Source organism: Mirounga angustirostris, unplaced genomic scaffold, assembly GCF_029215605.1.
Source record: "Mirounga angustirostris isolate CCGP_5_RB_7025 unplaced genomic scaffold, mMirAng1.0.hap1 SCAF_4, whole genome shotgun sequence".
Classification (NCBI taxonomy): Eukaryota; Metazoa; Chordata; class Mammalia; order Carnivora; family Phocidae; genus Mirounga; species Mirounga angustirostris.
In genome coordinates, this window is record NW_026991712.1 from 167192018 (window position 1) to 167211471 (window position 19454).

Here is a 19454-nt window from a genome sequence, read left to right on the forward strand (position 1 = left end):
CCGGAGGGGCTGGCCCGAGAAACAGGAAATAGCTGGGTTTGGGGAAGTTGTGTGGCCTGGCCAAGCCAAGCCAGCCCGCCGTCGGCTGGGCAGCCCTCACTACGGCCCTATCAATGCCCCATTTGAGACTCACACAGGGGTCCTTTGACAGGGCTGAGCTGGGACCCACTGAGAGGGCCTGTCTGAGCTGGAGGGCCCGGAAAGGAGCCAGCCCCAGGAAGGAGTGGGCTGAGCACAGGCTGGGCAGGTGAGGGGCGCCCGTGCACGGATGTTTCTCCCAGGGCAGGAGGGTCAGCAAAATCAAATCCGGGTCCCGGAGCAGGAGCGTCGGTTTCTCAGGACTGTGATGGTAGCTGGAACATTCCCCTGTTACTGAGTAGACTTCAGTGTCATCTCTGGGACTCTCCCCCCGGGGCCCCATGTGGCAGGTGCTATGTGATGATTAGTCCTGAGGCTCAGAGCTGGCAAATCACTCGCCCAAAGTCATGATCAGTTGGAGGGCAAAGCTGAATTTGACTCCAACAGGCCTGACCGGAGTCTGAGCTTGTCCCCCTGGTCCTTTCCAGCCTACTGCATCCACCTGACGAGGACATGATTTTAGAAGCTTGGAAAGCCCCTTGAAGATAGGGACTGATGCATAACCATCATTGTGCACTTGATGCTGAGGACAGGCCTGGGTCAAGAGCCCTGGTGCCGCTTGTGGTGGAGGACAGGGGTGCATCGAGGATGCAGGACCCAGACAGAAGGCGGATGGGGGCGTGGTCCAGGGGAGGGAGGCTGGGGGCATGAACTCAGGCAGTGGCCATGGGGCTGGGTAGATTCAAGAGGCATTTGGGAAGCAGGATCCAAAGGGCCTGGACATAGAAGTGAGGAAAAGGGAGGGTCAAGGCTGGTGCTTATGTTTGGAGAACATATGAGAAGGTGGTGCCCAGCTTTGAGCTGAGGACACAGGACAGGGAGCAAAAGAGGATGCCTTGAGTTTTGTTTGCATTTGTGATACCTTGGGGGACGCATGGGGCAGGAGCTCAGGGACACCTATGTCTATAGGTCTGGAGGTCAGGAGATAGAGGAAGGAGGGAGATTGGGATGTGAGTGTCATCTGTGGATGTATTGGGGGGATGTCATGTGGGTGGGGTGTCACCAAGGTTCATGGAGGTGTTAACCCATCGTGGGACATAATGCTGACCTCTGGCCACCCTAGATGTATCCTCGGATGAACGCCCTTGCCTCCTTGCCCTGTCTAGCCTCTGGCTTCCCACCTGGTCTGACTGCTTGTAGGGCCCATGACCAAGGCAGCATGTTCGAGGCCTGATGGACATATGAGAGGCCTCATACGCAGTGGTGTGTCCCAAAGGGACCATGGACAGGATGGGCACGCAGCTACCCCTCAGCAGCCGGGGGTGTGGGGATGAGTATGCCCACTTTGCTGATGAAGAACCCTTGCCCTGTGCTTACAGCAAGTTCTCCACTTTGTGGGGTCCCTTCAGACTTTTGGGGAGACCAGATTCATATCCACTTAGGCACTCTGAGAATGTCCCCAGTTTGCAATGAAAAATGTTGAGGAAAGCAGTTCCCAGGTTAAAGGGAGAGGACGATCCGCCCTTGGGCCCACCTTGGATTTCTCTGGGTGGTGCTGGAGCCTCTGCTGTGGGTAGAAGCAGCATCTGCTGCGGGTCTCTGTCCACTATCTGCCTGGATGGGCTCTCTGGGAGCCCGTGCTCACATTCCAGTTTCCTGGTGCTCTAGGAGGAAGCCTGCCTAATTAGCCACCAAGAGCGCCCTGATAGGCAGTGGGCTCGGCAGAGAGTGGCCAGCACAGGGGAGCCATGGCCCTAAATAAACAGAGTCCATCTGGTCAACCTCAGTGGCCCAGCTGGTCAGGCAGGACGCTGGCTTTCAGCTTCCTCTGTTCCACGTGCTGGGGGAACAACCCAGGCAGAGAGACACCCTGGGCAAAGACCTGGAGATGGGGCCGCATGTCAGGGGGTGACTCCAGCCCGGAGTCTCACCTGTGACGACCATTCTGAGCTTACAACATCACGAATACAGTCAGCCTTGACCTTGACCAACTTGCTGAAATTTTATAGTCGGTGGAACTGAATTCCTAACTGAGGGCTTTGGGAAAAGCCAAGTTATTCTCAAGCACTTTGGGTGGGCCATAGGAAGAAAAAAGAACATGCCAGGAATCTTACTCCTCACCTTCCCGGCCCCTCTTCCCGGGGAGGTGACTTCGGGTATCTCGGGGAGGCGGGGGAAGGAAAGGTTTAAATGTCTCGGGCATTGGACATCCTTAGGAAGGCTGGTAGGGGGAACAGCTTCAACACTAAAATACTCCTCGGTGCCTGTAGTCACTGCACGAGCAAGAACAGCGCCAAACCTTGCTCCCCGGTCATCAAACTCCATGGGGCACTTTTCCCACCCTCCTTCATCACCGAAGGCACCACGGAGGGAAGGGCCTGGAGACCAAATTATGAGACTAACCACTAGGCTGTCACTTGGGTAAGTTAGTTAACACCTAGTCCTTCCCGTACTGACCCTGAAGCAACTTTCCCCAAACTGAAGAGTGCCTTATTTCCTTCTCTGTGTCCTGCCCTCTTCCCTCCTTCCTGCCCTCCCTCATTCTACACTGGTCTAGACCACCTGAGCTAGGCAGAACTCTAGGATGGCCTCCAATGACCTCGTGTCTCTCTTTCTCCCTGAGTCTGAGTGGAGCCCGTGAAATTGATGGGAGAGTCACTCCTGTGATTAGATTATGTTTCGGGGCACAGCAGACTTTAAGAAAGGGAGATTACCTTGGGTGAGCCTGGCCTAATCAGGTGATCCCTAAAGGGGACCAGGCTCCTCCTGAAGACGGTGCTCTGCATGGGGGAGATTTGAAGCTGGAGTGGGCCTGGGAGGAGACCACATGACAAGCTGCTGAGAGTGGCCCCTGGTTAACAGCCAGCAGGGGATGGGGGTGGAGGAGGGGGTCCAGTCTGACTACTGCAAGGAACTGAATTCTGCCAACTGCTGTGTGAGCTAGAAAGAGGATCCTGAGTTCCCGAAAAACGAGGCCCAGCCAACGTCATGACTTCAGCCTCGTGAGGCACTAAGCAGAGAATCCACTTTAGTGGTGCCCAGATTTCTGACCTACAGGAACTCTGAGGTCATACATTTGTGCTAACTCGTTATATAGCAATAGAAAATGAAGGTACCACTCTTGCCCAACTTGGAGGAAGTTTATTTTTCCTTCCTTAAACCGCTAAGTGGCCACAGAGCCAACAGTCTTGAAGGTCTGAGGTCACGGTCAGTGTAGATTCAGAGTTTTGACGCTGAAGGATGAAACAGGTGAGTCGAACACCGGTCGCACATCTTCAGTCTCCAGTGGCTCCGTTTTGAAGTCGAGGGGAAAACAGCAGGGACTTCAGGCAGCATGAAGAGAGGTGAGGTAGCCTGGAAAATGGAGGAGAAAATATATTCTGTTCTGTGAGCTGGAGGATTATATTAAATTCAGAGCTCAAATCTTTAGGAGGGAGGGAGACAAATCAAAATGCCCTGGGAGCTGGCAACAGGCGGGTTAAGGAACCAAAATCCACGTGCTGTTAAAGATGGTGGTAGGAAATGAGGATGTTTTCCTCGGGGAAGAATCAGCTCAGTGGGGCCCCGACCATGATCTTTCAGGTCAGCGAACTTGGGACACAGGAGATCTGCCTGCTCTCTGAGCTGGATGGAACGCCCTGGGGGATAGCAAGCTCCCTTCCAACAGGTGTCCCTCCGTAGGCTGGACAACAGCTTTCCAAGACAGAGAGAGAGTTTAGGTTTATGTTATGAGACTGTGGTTTAGTTACATCAGGACTGCCTAGAGAGCTCCGAAATGCAGATTCACTGGGTCTGGGATAGACCCTGGGAATCTATTTTTCTTTTGAAAAATCTTAACCGATCTCTACTGATAAGTTTGTGGGTAACTAAAGGAAGGATAAAACAGAGAAAAGCCCATAAATGCAGGTAGGTGAGGATTCTGCTCAGAGCCCGCAGATCCTGGCTGGCCTCAGGGTCCGAAATGGGCATCTCTCTTCCCTCCCCTCGCCTGCCCTGCCTGTCAGAGGCCTCTTCTCTCTTCCCTCCCCTCCCCTGCCCCACCTGTCAGAGGCCTATTCTCTCCCACCCCCAGAAGGGCCCCAAGCACATCCTTGTCTTGGTCTCCCACACCTGGGAAAGCTTTGCCTTAGCTTCGTTTAAAATGCTCCCCAAAGCAGCTCCTGAGACAAGAACTTGGGAGCGAGTAGTTTATTTGGGCGGTGGCCCCAGGAAATATAATGAGAGGGGAAGCGAGACCGGGAGGGGATACAAGCCAGTAAGAAGTGCATTGATAAACGGGTTGCCTCCTGCATGGGACCCTCCAAGGAACCGCATGGGGTCCATGCCAGAATTGTCCAGCGGGGAACGGGGAAGCTGTGTGTCCCCGGCTCCTCTCCCTCACTGGCTGAGGGCTGCTCTGGGGACGTGCACTCCCCAGGCTGCCTGCAGCAGCTGGAGGTGCACACGCAGGTGGGCTGAGGGGCGTGGGACAGGCACCAACTGGCTCTGCCGTGGTTCCGAGCGCTAAACCTAAGCCTCCCCTCCAAACGCTCATTCCTCTTGCCGGCGTGCTGGACAGTGGGAGCCATTCCCCATGGAAAGCTCCACAGCTGCCCCTAGGGGTGGGGGCGGGCCCTCTGGCCCCAAGAAGGCACCAACGTGGGGGGGACTCTATTTTTGACAGGCGTCTCCAGGTGAGTCTGGCAGTGGCCAGGCTGGATCTACTGCTCTAGATGACCTCTGGGTTTCCTTCAGAGCCCAGGAGTCAAGGTTTTAGGCTTCCCCCATAGCAAAACGAGTCGCCATTTATTGAGCACAGACTGGGATAATGTGCCAGTGCAAAAAGCAGAGGTTCTACCTGGGAGGCCCCCACGGGCTCACGGGGCAAGAACCAAGAGCACCAGTCAGTAAAACCTGAAGTGGAATTTGCTGCAGTGAAGGCAAAAGTATGCTTTGCTCAGTGCCACAGAAAAGAGGGGACAGAGCAGGGGAGGCAGAGAGGGGACAGAAGGGAGACTGGAATGGCCCGGAAAAGGTGGCAAGAAACGGATTGTGAGAAGGCTTGAATGCCCAGTTGAATCTGAATTTTCATCTAGAAGTGAGGTGGGGCCAACAGAAGATTTTTTTTTTTTCACTTGGGAAGGGTGACACTAAATACCCATGTCCTACTCCTGGGCTTCTAGGCAGAGCCAGGTGATGTGTATTCCTTATCAGAGGGCATGAAGAGGGACGCTTGCTGTCTCCGTCACGTTCATGCGGCCAGAGACAGAGGACTTGGAAATGGTGGGCTAGTCAGATGGAGGTGGCTTTGGGAAGAGCCTGCGCAGGGGGGCCTGTGTCTAGCACTGGGCTGTGTCATGAGAGAGAAACACGCCCTTGTGCTAAGCCACTGCCATCCAAGGGCTTACTTGTTACCGCAGCTTAGCCTGTTCTCTTCTGACCGATACAAGAAGGCAAGGCAGAAACAAGAGACGTGGATGCAGCGTTCATCCATGTCATTCTCAACCGTCCTGTGACGTGGGCGCTGAGGTTCCAACTTTGCAGACCTGAAGCAGAAGAGAGAATGGTGAGGGGGTTCACCCGAAGTCACGCGCAGCCGGCGGGTGAAGCAACAGGGACTCCCACCCGGGCTGTGTCTGATTCCGGAGCTTTGCCCTTCACAGGATTCCTCAAAGTCTGGCATGCGTGCCACTGGCAGAACACGAGGTAATTTTCGGTGATGTGCGGATGCAGAGGTCAAATTTAATTAATTTCGAATGTATCTGGAAGGCACATTGGAATACCTTTATAAATGGTACAGCAACCCAGAGATTTCACGGCTGTTACTTCTTAGGAGGAGGAGGAGAGTGTTTTTCACCAAGTGAGTTGGTTGGTTTAGAGTTAATTAAAGAGACAGAGTAAATAAATAAGAGTAAAGGTATGTGTGGATCCAGCCAAACTGCGAGGTTGGCGGGGGGAAGGAGGGAGGAGGAGCGCGCGATAACCAGGTTTGCTCTTCAGGAAAGGAGTGGAGTCCTGGGGGCGCGGGAGGGGAGCCCTGCGCCCCTTGCCACGGAACTGCCTGCCCGGGGCCCCTCGCTTTAGTGCCAAGGCGCTCTCTCGGACAAAACACTAAAGGCTTTAAGTTTCTGGAAACCCGAGGTGTGTGAAAACAAGGAGAGGGAACAGCAGGAGCCCTTGACGGCTGCCTGTCTGACTTGCGAGCCTTTTTTTCCTCTGGTTCATACCGGACACACTGTTCCCGATTTTCATTCCTGGGGGGAAAAATGCTTCACATTTTGAAAACACAAATATTTATTTTCTTTCCTCAATGTATAGGCTGAACTTCCTCCCCCTAAGCCCTTGCTCCCGCTGTGGAATGTGAAAGCTGCCCCCTTTGGGGGGGGAACCTATCTCTGCTCCTGAAAACTTACCTGTGGCCCATTTCTGTGGCCCTGCTAATGAGCAGATGGGTGACACGGAAAAGGCGCCTGTGTTCCTTGGAGGAGCCCATAGAACGGCCATTCAGACTCGGGGCTGAAAGAGCTGTTTCATGGGCCCAGCTGCTGGCCTGGCCAAGAGAGCCGTGTACCCCGAGCTCCGGCCGCGGTCCCGTGCATCGGGGAGGGGACGCGGGGCCAGGAGGCTGCGGATCACGTTCTCCTCAGGCAGCTCCAGTGGGCCGCGGCCACCGCTGCAGACCCCAGCCTGACCCTGGTCGGTTCCCCAGGAAATGCAACCCGTGTGTTACCTGTTGCTTCTTTCAATGTATTTCTTCATTTGCTGACCAGATACCCTGTTCCGGCGTCGTGCCGGGTCCTGAGGGTCAGTGGCGGCTGAGTCGGGCCAGACGCCCCCCGCCCCATCCCCCAGCTCGGAGGGAGCTGATGGCCAGTGGGAGGCAGCTAACACATTTATGACCCAATTTTGGGAAGTGAGAGGCACTGCCGTTGTTTTGCCCTGCAGTGTCTTTGGAAAAAAGAATTATGCTTAAAAGTTGTAGAGGGATAAGGGACCGGCAGCCTTGACTAGCGTTTGGAGCTGGGGACGGCTATGAATGATACGAATAAATGAAATCTACGTGGGAAATGTCAGAGGGAAATGCTGTTTGCTTCCTCCTTCTCTAAACCGGGGGCAAAGAGGGATGAGGCCTGAGTTCCAGGCTGGGCTCCGCCCCTAACTGGCTGGTGGCTTCAGGCAAGTCATGGACTTCTCTGGGCCTCAGTTGTCTCATATGACAAATGGGCTGATGCCCTTGGAGCTGCTGACCTCACAGGTTTGTTTGGAAAACAAGGAGACACAGTAAGAGAGCATGGTTGCCATTGTCGCTGAAGATTGTGAGACTATTGGTTGGGTCACTTAAAAAAAAAAAGTCTGTACATTTCTTTTTAAGGCATAACTCATACAGGGTGAGGCACACAGGTCTTAAATGTTAACGATCCTGTCTGCTGGAAAGATGATAATCCTTTGACCCCCATCTCCCCTTCTGTCTTCTCACTGCCTCCTCACACGGTCCCAGTGAGGCAGGCAAGGCAAGAACTACCATTCCCACTGCATGATAACAAGTCGAGGCTCAGAGAGGTTACGTTAGCAGCTCTAGGTCACACAGCTGTTCAGCCACAGATGGAGATCTGAACCTGGGTCTCTCAGTTGGCCAAGCCCATGCTCTTTCCATATTACCAGACCTCCTTGCAGCAGCAGGGGCCATTCCTGGTGATGTTCCTTTACTTATAAGCCTTTATTTTTGCCTTCCAGTGCAGACCCTGGGCTGGGCCCAGATGCAGGGATGAATCAGTCAGACTCTTACCAGCTCCTGGGTGAGACACACAGTGATGGAAGCACGGGAAAGGGGTCCTAATCCTGGAGGAGCAGGGGAGAGAGGCAGCTCCACCAAGCTCCACCCAAGCAAGCAGGGTGGCTGACAGCACTGACCTGGGGCCCTGTTCTGGCAATGATACTTTTTTAAAAAAAAGATTTATTTATTTATTTTAGAGAGAGAAATAGCATACGTGCACACGTGTGAGGGGGCATGGGGAGGAGGGGCAAGGTGAGAGCGACAAAGAGAATCTCAAGCAGACGCCCCACTGAGCACGGAGCCCATCTCAGGGCTCGATCCCACGGCCCTGAGATCATGACCTGAGCCGAAACCGAGTGTCGGACACTTAATGGACTGAGCCACCTAGGTGCCCCGGCAATGGTACTTCTTAGCGGTGTGACTTCCGACAAGTTACTTCATCTCTCTGTTTTTCAGTTCTTCTGGAAAATGGGGATCATAATAGTAGCTGCATCACGGGGTTGTCAAGGGAATTAAATGAGACGATTCATAGAACCCTGCTCCTCTCATCCACCTTAGAAGGTAGGCTCAGAGAGGTGAAGCGACTGGCCCACGGTCACACAGGTAGCATCTAGCAAACCCAGGTAATCTGGCTTCAAGTCTTTGCTCCTGACTGTCCTCTCTACCGCCCTGAGCACACAGGTCATTTCCAGCGATGATCTTGAAAGATTCTGTTAGGCAGAGAGTGAATGGGAGGGAAGGGCGTTGGGGGCGGGTGACCCGGCCTGTACAAAGGTCCGGAGGGCACCTTGGAGACCCCAGGTGAAGGTGCCCGGCAGGGAGAAGGTGGAGAGGTAGGGGACAGCCGAGGCGGAGCAGGGTCAGGGCTGGATGAGGAAATGGATGCAGGTGAGCGAAGCGGCGCGGTGTGGGGTGAGGGTGCAGGGCTGGGCTGGGGCTTGAGGCTCCTGGGCTGGGCTTTCCCTGGGCTCGGAGTGGCAGCTTTGGGTCAGGGCCCGCTCCAACCCCTGGAGGAGCCACTCTCCACCCACCTGAGATTTCCTGAGTTCCGGCTGCAGCCCGGGCTGCTTCTCCAGGCAAAGGAGCCCTTGTGGTCGGAGGGGCCTCTTGAGCCCAGGCCAGGTGGCTCCCTCCCTCTCTGGGCACACACACCTCCATTCAGCCCGGGCCACGCCCCCCAAGGGGGCTAGGGGCCCGGGCAGCCGCCCCCACGTCAGTGGGGGCCGCCTGGCTGGGAGGCTGGGCAGCGAGGTTGATAAGCCCGGGACCCCCCTGGCCCCCAGCACTGTGCCGGCTCCTGCCCGCGCTGCCGGAACCATGAGGCTCCTCGCCGGCGCCAGCCTCGTGACGTGGGGCCTGTTGCTGCAGCTCCAGGCCCTGTGCACGCTGGGCCTCGCCCCCCACGCCGGAGGTGAGGGGGTCCACGGGAGGTGGGGGACAGGGGGCTGGGCCCCGAGATGAGCAGAGGTTGGGTGGGATCCTGGGGTGGGCCGGGGGGGGTAGCAGGCTGGCACGGGGGCCGACAGCAATGGTGACGTGCGTAAGGGCCAGAGCAGGGGTGACGCTCAGTCTGTTCCATTGAGGGACAGGGGTGGGCCTGTCTCTGCAGTCTCAGAGCCTTCCCTGGGGCTCCCCAGCTCCCAGGCCACCCTCGGGGACCACGCATGCTGCCAGGGCCAGTCTTGTGGGTCGCTGAGGACAGAAGATGGAGCTGCACCAGGCCCAGGGCCGAGTGCAGCTCTGGGGTGGCCAGGACTCCACCCCCCTTTCCCCAGCCCTTCCAGCATACCTGGGTGTAGGCTCCTACCTGCTGTACCACTCCCAGAGCTTCAGCCTTGGGCACTGAATCCCAGAATGCCCAGCTCATCCTGTACAGATGGGGAAACTGAGGCTGGAGAAGGGAGTTCTCTTGGTTCCCGATCCACTGCTCCATGGTGTGGCTAATTCCCTCACCCTCTGTGGACCTCAGTTTACCCATTTGTAGCTTAACTAGTAGGGACCAGAGTGCGGCTGCAAGGTCATTCCTCAGGTCCCTTGAGGAACTCTGGTACCTAGGGCACTGTGGCTGGGGGGCTGGGACGGCCCAGGACCCCTTCCCTTTCCTGAGCCTTCCTGCATCCTCACTTAGGAGCAGCTCTGCTCAGTTCCGGGACGCAGAGGGAAAGGCCTGTGTACTGAGCCCCGCCTGGCTGCAGGGCCAGGACAGTGACAGTACCAAGCAGTGAGCTTTATTCTCCCCACAGGACAGATGAGAAACTGAGGCTCCTAAAGGTGCAGTGAGCTGCCCAGGGCCACAGCGGGGCTGAGCCGGGATTCAAACACCACTCTGCTTCATTCCAGCTCCATGCACTTTCCAGCACATGGTGCTGCCTGCCCGGGGTGTCTGGAAAGATGTGCCTCTGTAGGGATATGTTAAAAGAAGAAGAAGAAGAAGAAGAAGATAACAGGAGGGGAAGAATGAAGGGGGGGAAATCGGAGGGGGAGACGAACCATGAGAGACTATGGACTCTGAAAAATGAACTGAGGGTTCTAGAGGGGAGGGGGTGGGAGGACGGGTTAGCCTGGTGCTGGGTATTAAAGAGGGCACGTTCTGCATGGAGCACTGGGTGTTATATGCAAACAATGAATCATGGAACACTACATCAAAAACTAGTGATGTAATGTATGGTGATTAACATAGCATAATAAAAAAAAATCTCAGCCTCGGGCAACTCACTGCCCCTCTCTGAGCAATCCCCTCTTTACAGGATCCATCAGGGCTGAGCAGCAGTGCGTGCAGGGTGCCAGGACAGGGCTGGGCACCAGCCTTAATCTTAATCTCAGTTTGTTTCCTGAGATTAAGAATTCCTCATATCAGTGAGGTCATATGATACATGTCTTTCTCTGATTGACTTATTTCGCTCAGCATCACACCCTCCAGTTCCATCCACGTCGTTGCAAATGGCAAGATCTCATTCCTTTTGATGGCTGCATAATATTCCATTGTATATATATACCACATCTTCTTTACCCATTCATCTGTCAATGGACATCTGGGCTCTTTCCACAGTTTGGCTATTGTGGACACTGCTGCTATAAACATTGGGGTGCACGTACCCCTTCAGATCCCTACTTTTGTATCTTTGGGGTAAATACCCAGTAGTGCAATTGCTGGATCATAGGGTAGCTCTATTTTCAACTTTTTGAAGAACCTCCATACTGTTTTCCAGAGTGGCTGCACCAGCTTGCATTCCCACCAACAGTGTAGGAGGGTTCCCCTTTCTCCGCATCCCCGCCAACATCTGTCGTTTCCTGACTTGTTAATTTTAGCCGAGGCTGAGATTTGAGCCTCTGTCTTTCCCACGGGGCTGAGCTGTGGGGGCCTTTGGCAAGTGGGTTGCCCGGGTGTCCACATGCTGACAGAAGGACCTACCCGGCCTGGCTCAGCTTCAGTCTACACTGCCGGAGGCCTCCAGTCTCGGTCTAAGGAGCCCCTGACCTTTGCCCTTGCTCTTGGCCCTCTCCCTCCCGTCCCCTCGCAGGGCAGCTCTGCCGGACCCGGCCCACGGACCTGGTGTTTGTGGTGGACAGCTCGCGCAGTGTGCGGCCTGTGGAGTTCGAGAAGGTGAAGGTGTTCTTGTCCCAGGTCATTGAGTCGCTGGATGTGGGGCCCAATGCCACCCAGGTGGGCGTGGTCAACTATGCCAGCGCCGTGAAGCAGGAGTTCCCGCTGTGGGCCCACGGCTCCAAGGCCTCGCTGCTCCAGGCCGTGCGCCGCATCCAGCCGCTGTCCACGGGGACCATGACCGGCCTGGCCATCCAGTTCGCCATCACCAAAGCCTTCAGCGACACTGAGGGGAGTCGTGCCAGGTCCCCCGACATCAGCAAGGTACGTGTCCCGCCCTTCCCCGCCAGCGTCCTGCTGTGAACCGCCTGCAGGATTCTCCAAACCGGCTCACAGTTGTGTCTTAGACCCAACGAAGCCAAGTGGCAGAGCTGGGATGTGAACCCATCTTTATCCACCCTCTGACCGCAGGACCTCAGTCTGGTGAGAGCTCGATTATTTCAGTTTGGTGGACTTGGCTCCCCGAGGCCAAGTGAGGCAGTCCAGACGCCCCCCACTCCCCGGACTGGCTGTGTCACCCTGAGCAGCGCGTGCAGCTCCTTGCCTCAGTCCCTTCACCCATAAAACCACAGTAAACCAACTTTCTCGAGGGGCTGTCGGGAGGACTCTGTGAGTCCGTAACATAGAGTGCTCAGAACAGCGCTGGCCCTACCAAGCCCCACGGAAGGGTTAGCTCAGGTTTTATTTAATCAGCCTCTGAGGGCAGGGGTTCAGAAAAATGAGATGATGCGCCGCAAGCCAACGTCAGTACGGACTCCAGGCCGGGTGCCGAGGACTTCACAGACCTGGTCCCCACAGCGGGATTTCCCAGGACTCAGCCCAGGGCCTGCGAGGCTGGTCAGGTGTTCTCTTCCGCGGTGGTCTGCCCACAGACGCCCACATCTCCCCTTCATAGCCCTCAACGGCCCCAAGGAGTCACCCTTTACCTGCCCAGGGCCTCGGCCCCGGGGACGTATTTTCTTACCCCCATGCAGGACATGCCTGACACATGAGCGCCGAAGGAATGCAAACTTGCTTGGAGGTGGTATCCTCATTTTGCAGATGAGGAAACTGAGGCATGGGAGGCTTAAGTGTCTTGCCCAGTTAGTAAGTGGCAGGGATGTCTAGAGATAATAGCACACAATCCCGGCCACTATAGCCCTCGAAGAAATGGCCTGTAGGGCAGCCTGTTGGTTGTCCTTTGTGGGGGCCCTTTACAAGCTCTGACGTGAGGTCCTTGAGAGGCTGTGATGACCTGGGGTGATCCTAATAAGAGAGAGGTGGTGAAGGGGATGGTGGTGACGTCCGTAGCTGTCACACCCCCAGTCACTTGTGTCAGTCCACATCAGGCCAGTGGCCTGGCGTGGGCATGTGAGGACAGAGAGTGCCAACTCCCCCAGACCTGGAGCGTCCAGCCTGGAATCCACCTGTGGGAGGCCCCTACAAGGTGAGTTCAAAGTCCCAAGGCTGGATTAAAGGGGGACAGTTGGGGTTGCAGAAGGCTGTGGGTCTCGGGGGAATGTGGCAGCCTGTGGCTGTGGACAGTCTCAGCTAGGTGAGCCTCGGCCTCTGGTGGGGAAGGGATGGTGCAAGATCACTCCCCAGGGGGTCCCGGGCAGTGATATGAAAAATAATCTTCCCCTTCCTGGCCTCGGACCATGAGTCATCTCATTAGATGACTCAGGAGGGTGAGCCGCATTTCCAACCACCATACTACAGGTCACTAAGACAGGGGTTTGGGGACCGGGGTCCGAGGGTGGGGACCCAGGAATCAGAAGCAGACCCAGGTCAGAAGCAGAGAGGCGCTGTGAGGACCCTGGCTTCAGGGCAGGCTCAGCTCAGGTCGGGGTGGGAAGGGCTAGGCCTAGCGCCAGGGTCCCCTCTGTCTCCCTTCCCAGGGCACAAACAGGGGAGCCTTGTGGGGAGGGGAGCAGACAGTGTTCTCCCCTACGGAAAGGACATGTAGCATCCTGGGGAACGGAGGGAGAAGAGGGAGCCATCTAAGTGGGAAGGCCGCCCCCACTCCAGGGCCTGGAGGGGAAGGATGGCCAGACTGGAGGCAGAACCGCCGTTCTTTAGCCTCGCCCGCCCTCTGCTGGCCAAAGGGCAGAACTGCACGGTGTCGGGCACACTTGCTGGGACCTGTCCTCGGAGGCCCCAGTCTGAGGAGGGAGACATGGTCCTGCCCTCAGATCATCACAGAGCTGCCTCCCCGAGAGGGGAGACACCCACAGGCGCTAGTCAGATGGGAGAACACCTCAGCCATGTCTTTCAGTCAGAGGAAACCTGTCTCCTCTTCTGCGAGTCAGGTTCTCCTCCCTGGGGCAAAACCCTGGCGGGGAATCAGATCCACCTGCCGTGGACTAGCTGTGTGACCTGCGCAAGCCACTCTGCCTCTCGGGCCTCAGGGTCCTCTTCTGCCAGTGGCCCCGGGGGCTTACTGGAGGGCTGAGCGGCCCAGCCCAGCGCGGGAGGGAGACCTGGTCCTCACACGCACCCCGCGTGTCTTAGGTGGCCATCGTGGTGACGGACGGGAGGCCCCAGGACAGCGTGCGAGACGTGTCTGCACGGGCCCGGGCCAGCGGCATTGAGCTGTTTGCCATCGGCGTGGGCCGCGTGGACAAGGCCACGCTGCGGCAGATCGCCAGTGAGCCGCAGGAAGAGCACGTCGACTACGTGGAGAGCTACAGCGTCATCGAGAAGCTGTCCAAGAAGTTCCAGGAGGCCTTCTGCGGTGCGCCGGGAGGGCCAGGGGGTGGACAAGGCTGGGGCGCTTCGGCGGAGCGTGGGGGGTGCTGGCGTCCCGGCGGGGCCGCAGCGGGGGGCGTGGCTGGACGGGGCGTGGCGTGACGGAGAGCATCGGGGCGGGACTGAGTCCGCATCGGGGGTGGGACCGGGGCGGGGCGGACAGGGATGGATAGGGCCACGGGGCGGGGCCAGGGCAGGGGCAGGGCGGGATGGGGGCGTGGCTAGAGAGCCCATCGGGGCGGGGCTGGACCGGAGGGCTGGACAGGGCGGGACTGAGTCTGCATGGAGAGCGGGCCAGGGCGGGACCGGACGGAGATGGACAGGGCCGACTGAGCGTCGGGGTGGGGCAGGGGCAGGGAGGGGGGGCGGGGGCGTGGCTAGAGTCGATCGGGGCGGGGCTGGACAGGGTGGGGCTGGACAGGGCGGGACTGAGTCTGCATCGGGGGCGGGCCAGGGCGGGGCCGGACGGGGATGGACAGGTCCGGGGCTGAGTTAACGACGGGGCGGGGCTGAATAGGGCGGGAGGCGGGGCTGAGAGTCAGCATGGGGCGGGCCAGGGATTCCGGCCCTGGGCTGAGGGTCTGGGGCTCAGACCTCACCCAGTTGGCGGCCTCAGTCTCCCTGAATGTTTGAAGGGCCACCCTGGCTGAGATGTCCAAGGCCCTGTGACAGTGAGATTCTGAGTTGTCTTCTTGTCCCCACAGTGGTGTCAGACCTGTGTGCCACAGGAGACCATGACTGTGAGCAGGTGTGCCTCAGCTCCCCGGGCTCCTACACCTGCGCCTGTCGGGAGGGCTTCACCTTGAACAGTGATGGCAAGACCTGCAATGGTCAGTGGGCTGGACACAGGCAAGCCCTGGGGAGGGTGGGGAGGGGGGCGGCTTGGCCACTCTCTAGGAAGCCCATTCGAGCCTCTCTGCACTTTGCTTCTGGACCAATCTGCAAAGGTGATAGATGCCTCCTAGAACTTGGTGTCTGCAGAAAGTTACCTTCTGACTTCTGTCCCTCTTTGTCACGGTGGGTGGTGGGTTTAGTATGGTGGAAGGAGTTACACAGTCTTGAGTTCAACTCTTGGTGCCACTCCTTCTGAGTTGTATGATTTAATGGCTTTGGAGCTTCCATTTCCAACGCTAAAGAACAAGGCCAGGAACCTTGGCTTTCTAGAGGGAGTTCTGAGGACAAAACGGGCTGGGATAATCCTCAGTACAGAGTTCGGTGTGTGATGGGTTCCTGACTAGTGGTCAGGGTGAACGACTGGTCCCTAAGCTTCACCTCCTCTCCTTGCTACCCTTCCTAGCCTGCAGCGGCAGCAGCGGCAGTTCGGCCACTGACTTGGTCTTCCTCATTGATGGATCCAAAAGTGTGCGGCCGGAGAACTTTGAGCTGGTGAAGAAGTTCATCAATCAGATCGTGGACACGCTGGATGTGTCCGACAAACTGGCGCAGGTGGGGCTAGTGCAGTACTCGAGCTCTGTGCGCCAGGAGTTCCCGCTGGGCCGCTTCCACACGAAGAAGGACATTAAGGCGGCTGTGCGGAACATGTCATATATGGAGAAGGGCACCATGACCGGGGCTGCCCTCAAGTACCTCATTGACAATTCCTTCACTGTGTCCAGCGGGGCTAGGCCTGGGGCCCAGAAGGTGGGCATTGTCTTCACTGATGGCCGGAGCCAGGACTACATTAACGATGCCGCCAAGAAAGCCAAGGAACTTGGTAGGTGATGCCTGGATCCTGAACGCCACTGATGGCCAGGAGTACCTAGGGAACAGCTCGACTATAGGTTGTCTGTTACTAGTGCCCTAAACTCAAGTTCAATGTGAATGAGGAGGGATGGGTTTGTCCAACTCTTTCTTATCGGGGATGAGAAAACGGAGGCCCCAGAAAAGTAAGCAGCTTGTTTCAATGGTCCTTTTGTAGGTGGGGTTTGGAGGTTTTCCAGTCGAATGTTCCCCAGAACACACCAACTGTTGGAAGGCAACCCCACTTTGGGACAAGCCGGAGTCTCTGTTTTTAACACCTATTTAATGAGGATAATAATAGCCACCAGATGGATGGTCATGGGGTGTATGAGGTTACGAAGCTCCCGGTCCAGAGAATCAGTACGGGTCTGACATAGGGTAGAACCTCAGTGAATGTTGGTTTCCTCAAGGTCTTTGTCCTAGGCACTGTGCCTGTAATTCCAGAAGCTGCCACCAGGAGGTGTCTGGTGTTGATCGCCTGGGCATTGCCCAGGAAGCTCAGCTGCGGCTGCCTGTCCCCATGACCACTGTCACTCATCTTGTTCCTCTTGGCAGGCTTTAAGATGTTTGCTGTGGGTGTGGGCAACGCCGTGGAGGACGAGCTGAGGGAAATCGCCTCAGAGCCCGTGGCAGAGCATTACTTCTACACGGCTGACTTCAAGACCATCAACCAGATTGGCAAGAGGTTGCAGAATAAGATCTGCGTGGGTTAGTGAGGCCAGGGATGGCATCGATGGGAGGGGTGGGTGGGGCTCCGGGGGGAGACTGGGGAGCCATTCTGGAACTGGATGTGGGTGGGGAGAAGCAGGAGCTGGGGTGGCAACAAGAGTTGGCAGAAGCAGGAGGAGGGCTGGCCAGTCTCACTTTGGCAACCAGCAAACATAGGCTGAATGCTTATTACATGAATGGCACTGTTGTTAGTACTCTCCAAATATTAAATCATTCAGTCCTAATTGGTAGAAATATTATTATTCCCATTTTACAGACAGGAAAACCGAGCCCAGAGGGGTGGAACAATCGTTAATAACCGGAGGCGCCAGGATTTGAACCTTGCTGCCTCCCCCGATCCTCCCAGTGGTAGAGAGGATGGATTCCAGAGTCAGACATGCCTGAGTTTGTGCGTTTGCTCTGGCAGGAACTGGCTGTTGGCCAGGATCCCGTTGTTTCACTGCTCGGGTTCTTTATTTGTAAAATGGGATGATTAATGACTTCCAACCCAGAGTGTTGGATGAAGCTGCCAAGATGACCCCGAGGCCCCTAGCAACAGTGCCCTGCATGCAGTGGGGGCCAGCACGGAGATGCTGGTATTGGAGGTTTTATCAGGGCTCTGTGGGGTTGGAGAACATTCGGAGTCTCCCCGTCCATCACTCCTGGGAGTTCTGCCTCAGAACCCTACACGTGTCTCTGTCTTCTCAGCTCTCCCAGGCCCCCCGCACTCCCCCAAGACTCCCTAGTCCTGGCCCTAGGTTGTGACCGCTCCTCGCTCCCCCGCCACACCACCACTCACCTTCCCTTTCTCTTTCCCTACTTCCTGCCCACTCCAGAGGAAGACCCGTGTGCCTGCGAGTCCATTGTGAAATTCCAGACCAAAGTGGAGGGGATGCTGCAGGCCCTGACCAGGAAGCATATCCTTTCCCAGAGGCCATTGAGGGGCGGGGATTGGGGGGGGCAGGGCACTGCAGGGCGGGAGAGGGAGCCACGCCCCTTGTGTGTGGGGTCCCAGGTGGGACTCTGCCTCCTGCTGGAGATAAGCTGGACTCCGGACAGATGGGCTGGCACCGGCTTTGGTACTGATCCTGTCAAAAGCAGAGGCTCCTAGAGGGTAAACAGAGAAACTGAGGCAGAAGCCAAGATCTAGAGACTGGACACACATCCAGAGTCCTAGCCATGCTCAGGAAAACATGGAGCCTGTGGCCTCCCCTTTTCTCAGGCTCTCAGTGACACGAAGAATACCAGTCTCTACTCAGATGAGGCTGGGCCTGGAACAACTCCCCTGCCTCTGTCAGGACGGGGTGGGGGCTCAGGTGGGGGACCCAGCAGGCCTGAGCTGCCACTGGGCAAGGCTGGGCCTTCAGGGCACACTGTAACTAGCGCGTTTTGGGGAAGGCACCATTCTGAGGGCAGTGACACTGGGGAGGACGCAAGCTGTAGATAGGGTGAGAGAACCCATGGAAGAGAGGCTCTTGGGAGGTGGGGGACACAGGAAGTGGGGTCCCGAGTGCAGGTGGGACAGCCATCACCCCCCTGCTCTGGTCAGCCTGCGCCTGTCCTTAACCGTGAGTCCACTGGAAGCTGTGAGTAAGCGGCTGGCCGTCCTGGAGAACAGAGTCGTCTGAGGCTGCCTGTCCCCGCCACAGCCTCTCTCTCTCCCCACCGCAAGCACAGCCTGCCGAGTCCTGCGTGTGTCCCCTAGAGCCCCGAGTGTAGTCTAGCTTTGCCATTTCAGTGAGGGGGGAGGGGCAGGCCCTGAGGGCACCAGGTCTCCCCCACCATCCTGCCAGCCCTGCTGGGTGTGTGTGTGTGCGCGTGCATGGGCATGTGCACATGTGTTAGGAGCGTGGCTATGTTTGGGAGCATGCGTGTGCGTGTGTGCATGCCTGAGGGCAGGCGTGTATCTAGAGCAGGGATGCGTGTGTGAGAGTGAGAACACAGGGGTGAGTGTGAGAGGGACTGCGTTTGCATTTTTTCAATTGAAAGCTTAATATATTCCTTTTTTTTTAGTTAACCCTTTCTTGACTGCGAGTGCTGTGAATCTCTTTCCTGATTTTTCTATTCCCTTCTGAAAAACAATTAAATATGATTTAACTTAAGCCCTGAATGGGGCCAGAGGCAGTGTGGTCATTCGGGGAGCCGGACGAAGGCCTGGTGAGGGCGGCGGGTGCAGGGGGCCCCTGCAGGGTGGCAACAGTGGTGGGAATAGTGGTGAAGGCCGCTACCCCGAATCCAGCGTGCGGTCGTCCTGCCCTTACAGGCTCTCCCTTCCTTCTCCAGCAGCCCTGCCCACGGTGGACTTGAGACGCCCTCATTATACACACGGGGAAGCTGTGTCTGGGTGTTCAGATGACTTGCTCAGCAAAGCATCAGCTGGAGAGATAGGACTTGTATCTAGGACTGCAAGACATCAAAGAAAAAGAAGAGCCATGACAGCAGATAGGCCGATTCAGGCATTCATTCATTCAAGCATGCATGCATGCAGATGACAAACACAGAGCACAGGCCCATGGCAGGCAGTGGGAAGATGGTCGCCTACGAGACAGACACAGTCCCTGCCCTTAAGAGACTTACAGTAGAGTAGAGTGCCCTATCACCCTCACCCAGCTGGGGAAAAAGAGTGGGTTTAAGTTGTAACAGGAGCCTATGGGCTGAGTGTATGTGCGTTAGTTAGAGATGCTGGGAGGGTCCCAGCCACACCGGCCCTGGCCCCAGGTGCCCCTCCCCCCTCAGCCCCACACCCATGTTGGAGTCCTCTCTGTTCCCTCCTTGGGCGTCAGCAGCTTCGCCTCCATCCCAGCACAGACGGCAGCAGCCCCCCACCTCAGGGATGGCACATGA

General features: G+C 56.8%; 1 protein-coding gene across 1 annotated transcript; it reads left to right on the top strand.

Moving 5' to 3' along the window:
- The first annotated feature begins 9148 nt into the window (after positions 1-9148).
- MATN1 (matrilin 1) lies at positions 9149-18707 on the top strand. Its single transcript, XM_045895470.2, has 8 exons — positions 9149-9242; positions 11353-11699; positions 13926-14148; positions 14867-14992; positions 15460-15876; positions 16458-16610; positions 17447-17527; positions 18189-18707. The coding sequence occupies exons 1-8, from the start codon at positions 9149-9151 to the stop codon at positions 18236-18238; spliced, it is 1491 nt and encodes a 496-aa protein (XP_045751426.1). The 3' UTR covers positions 18239-18707.
- Positions 18708-19454: the final 747 nt, after the last annotated feature.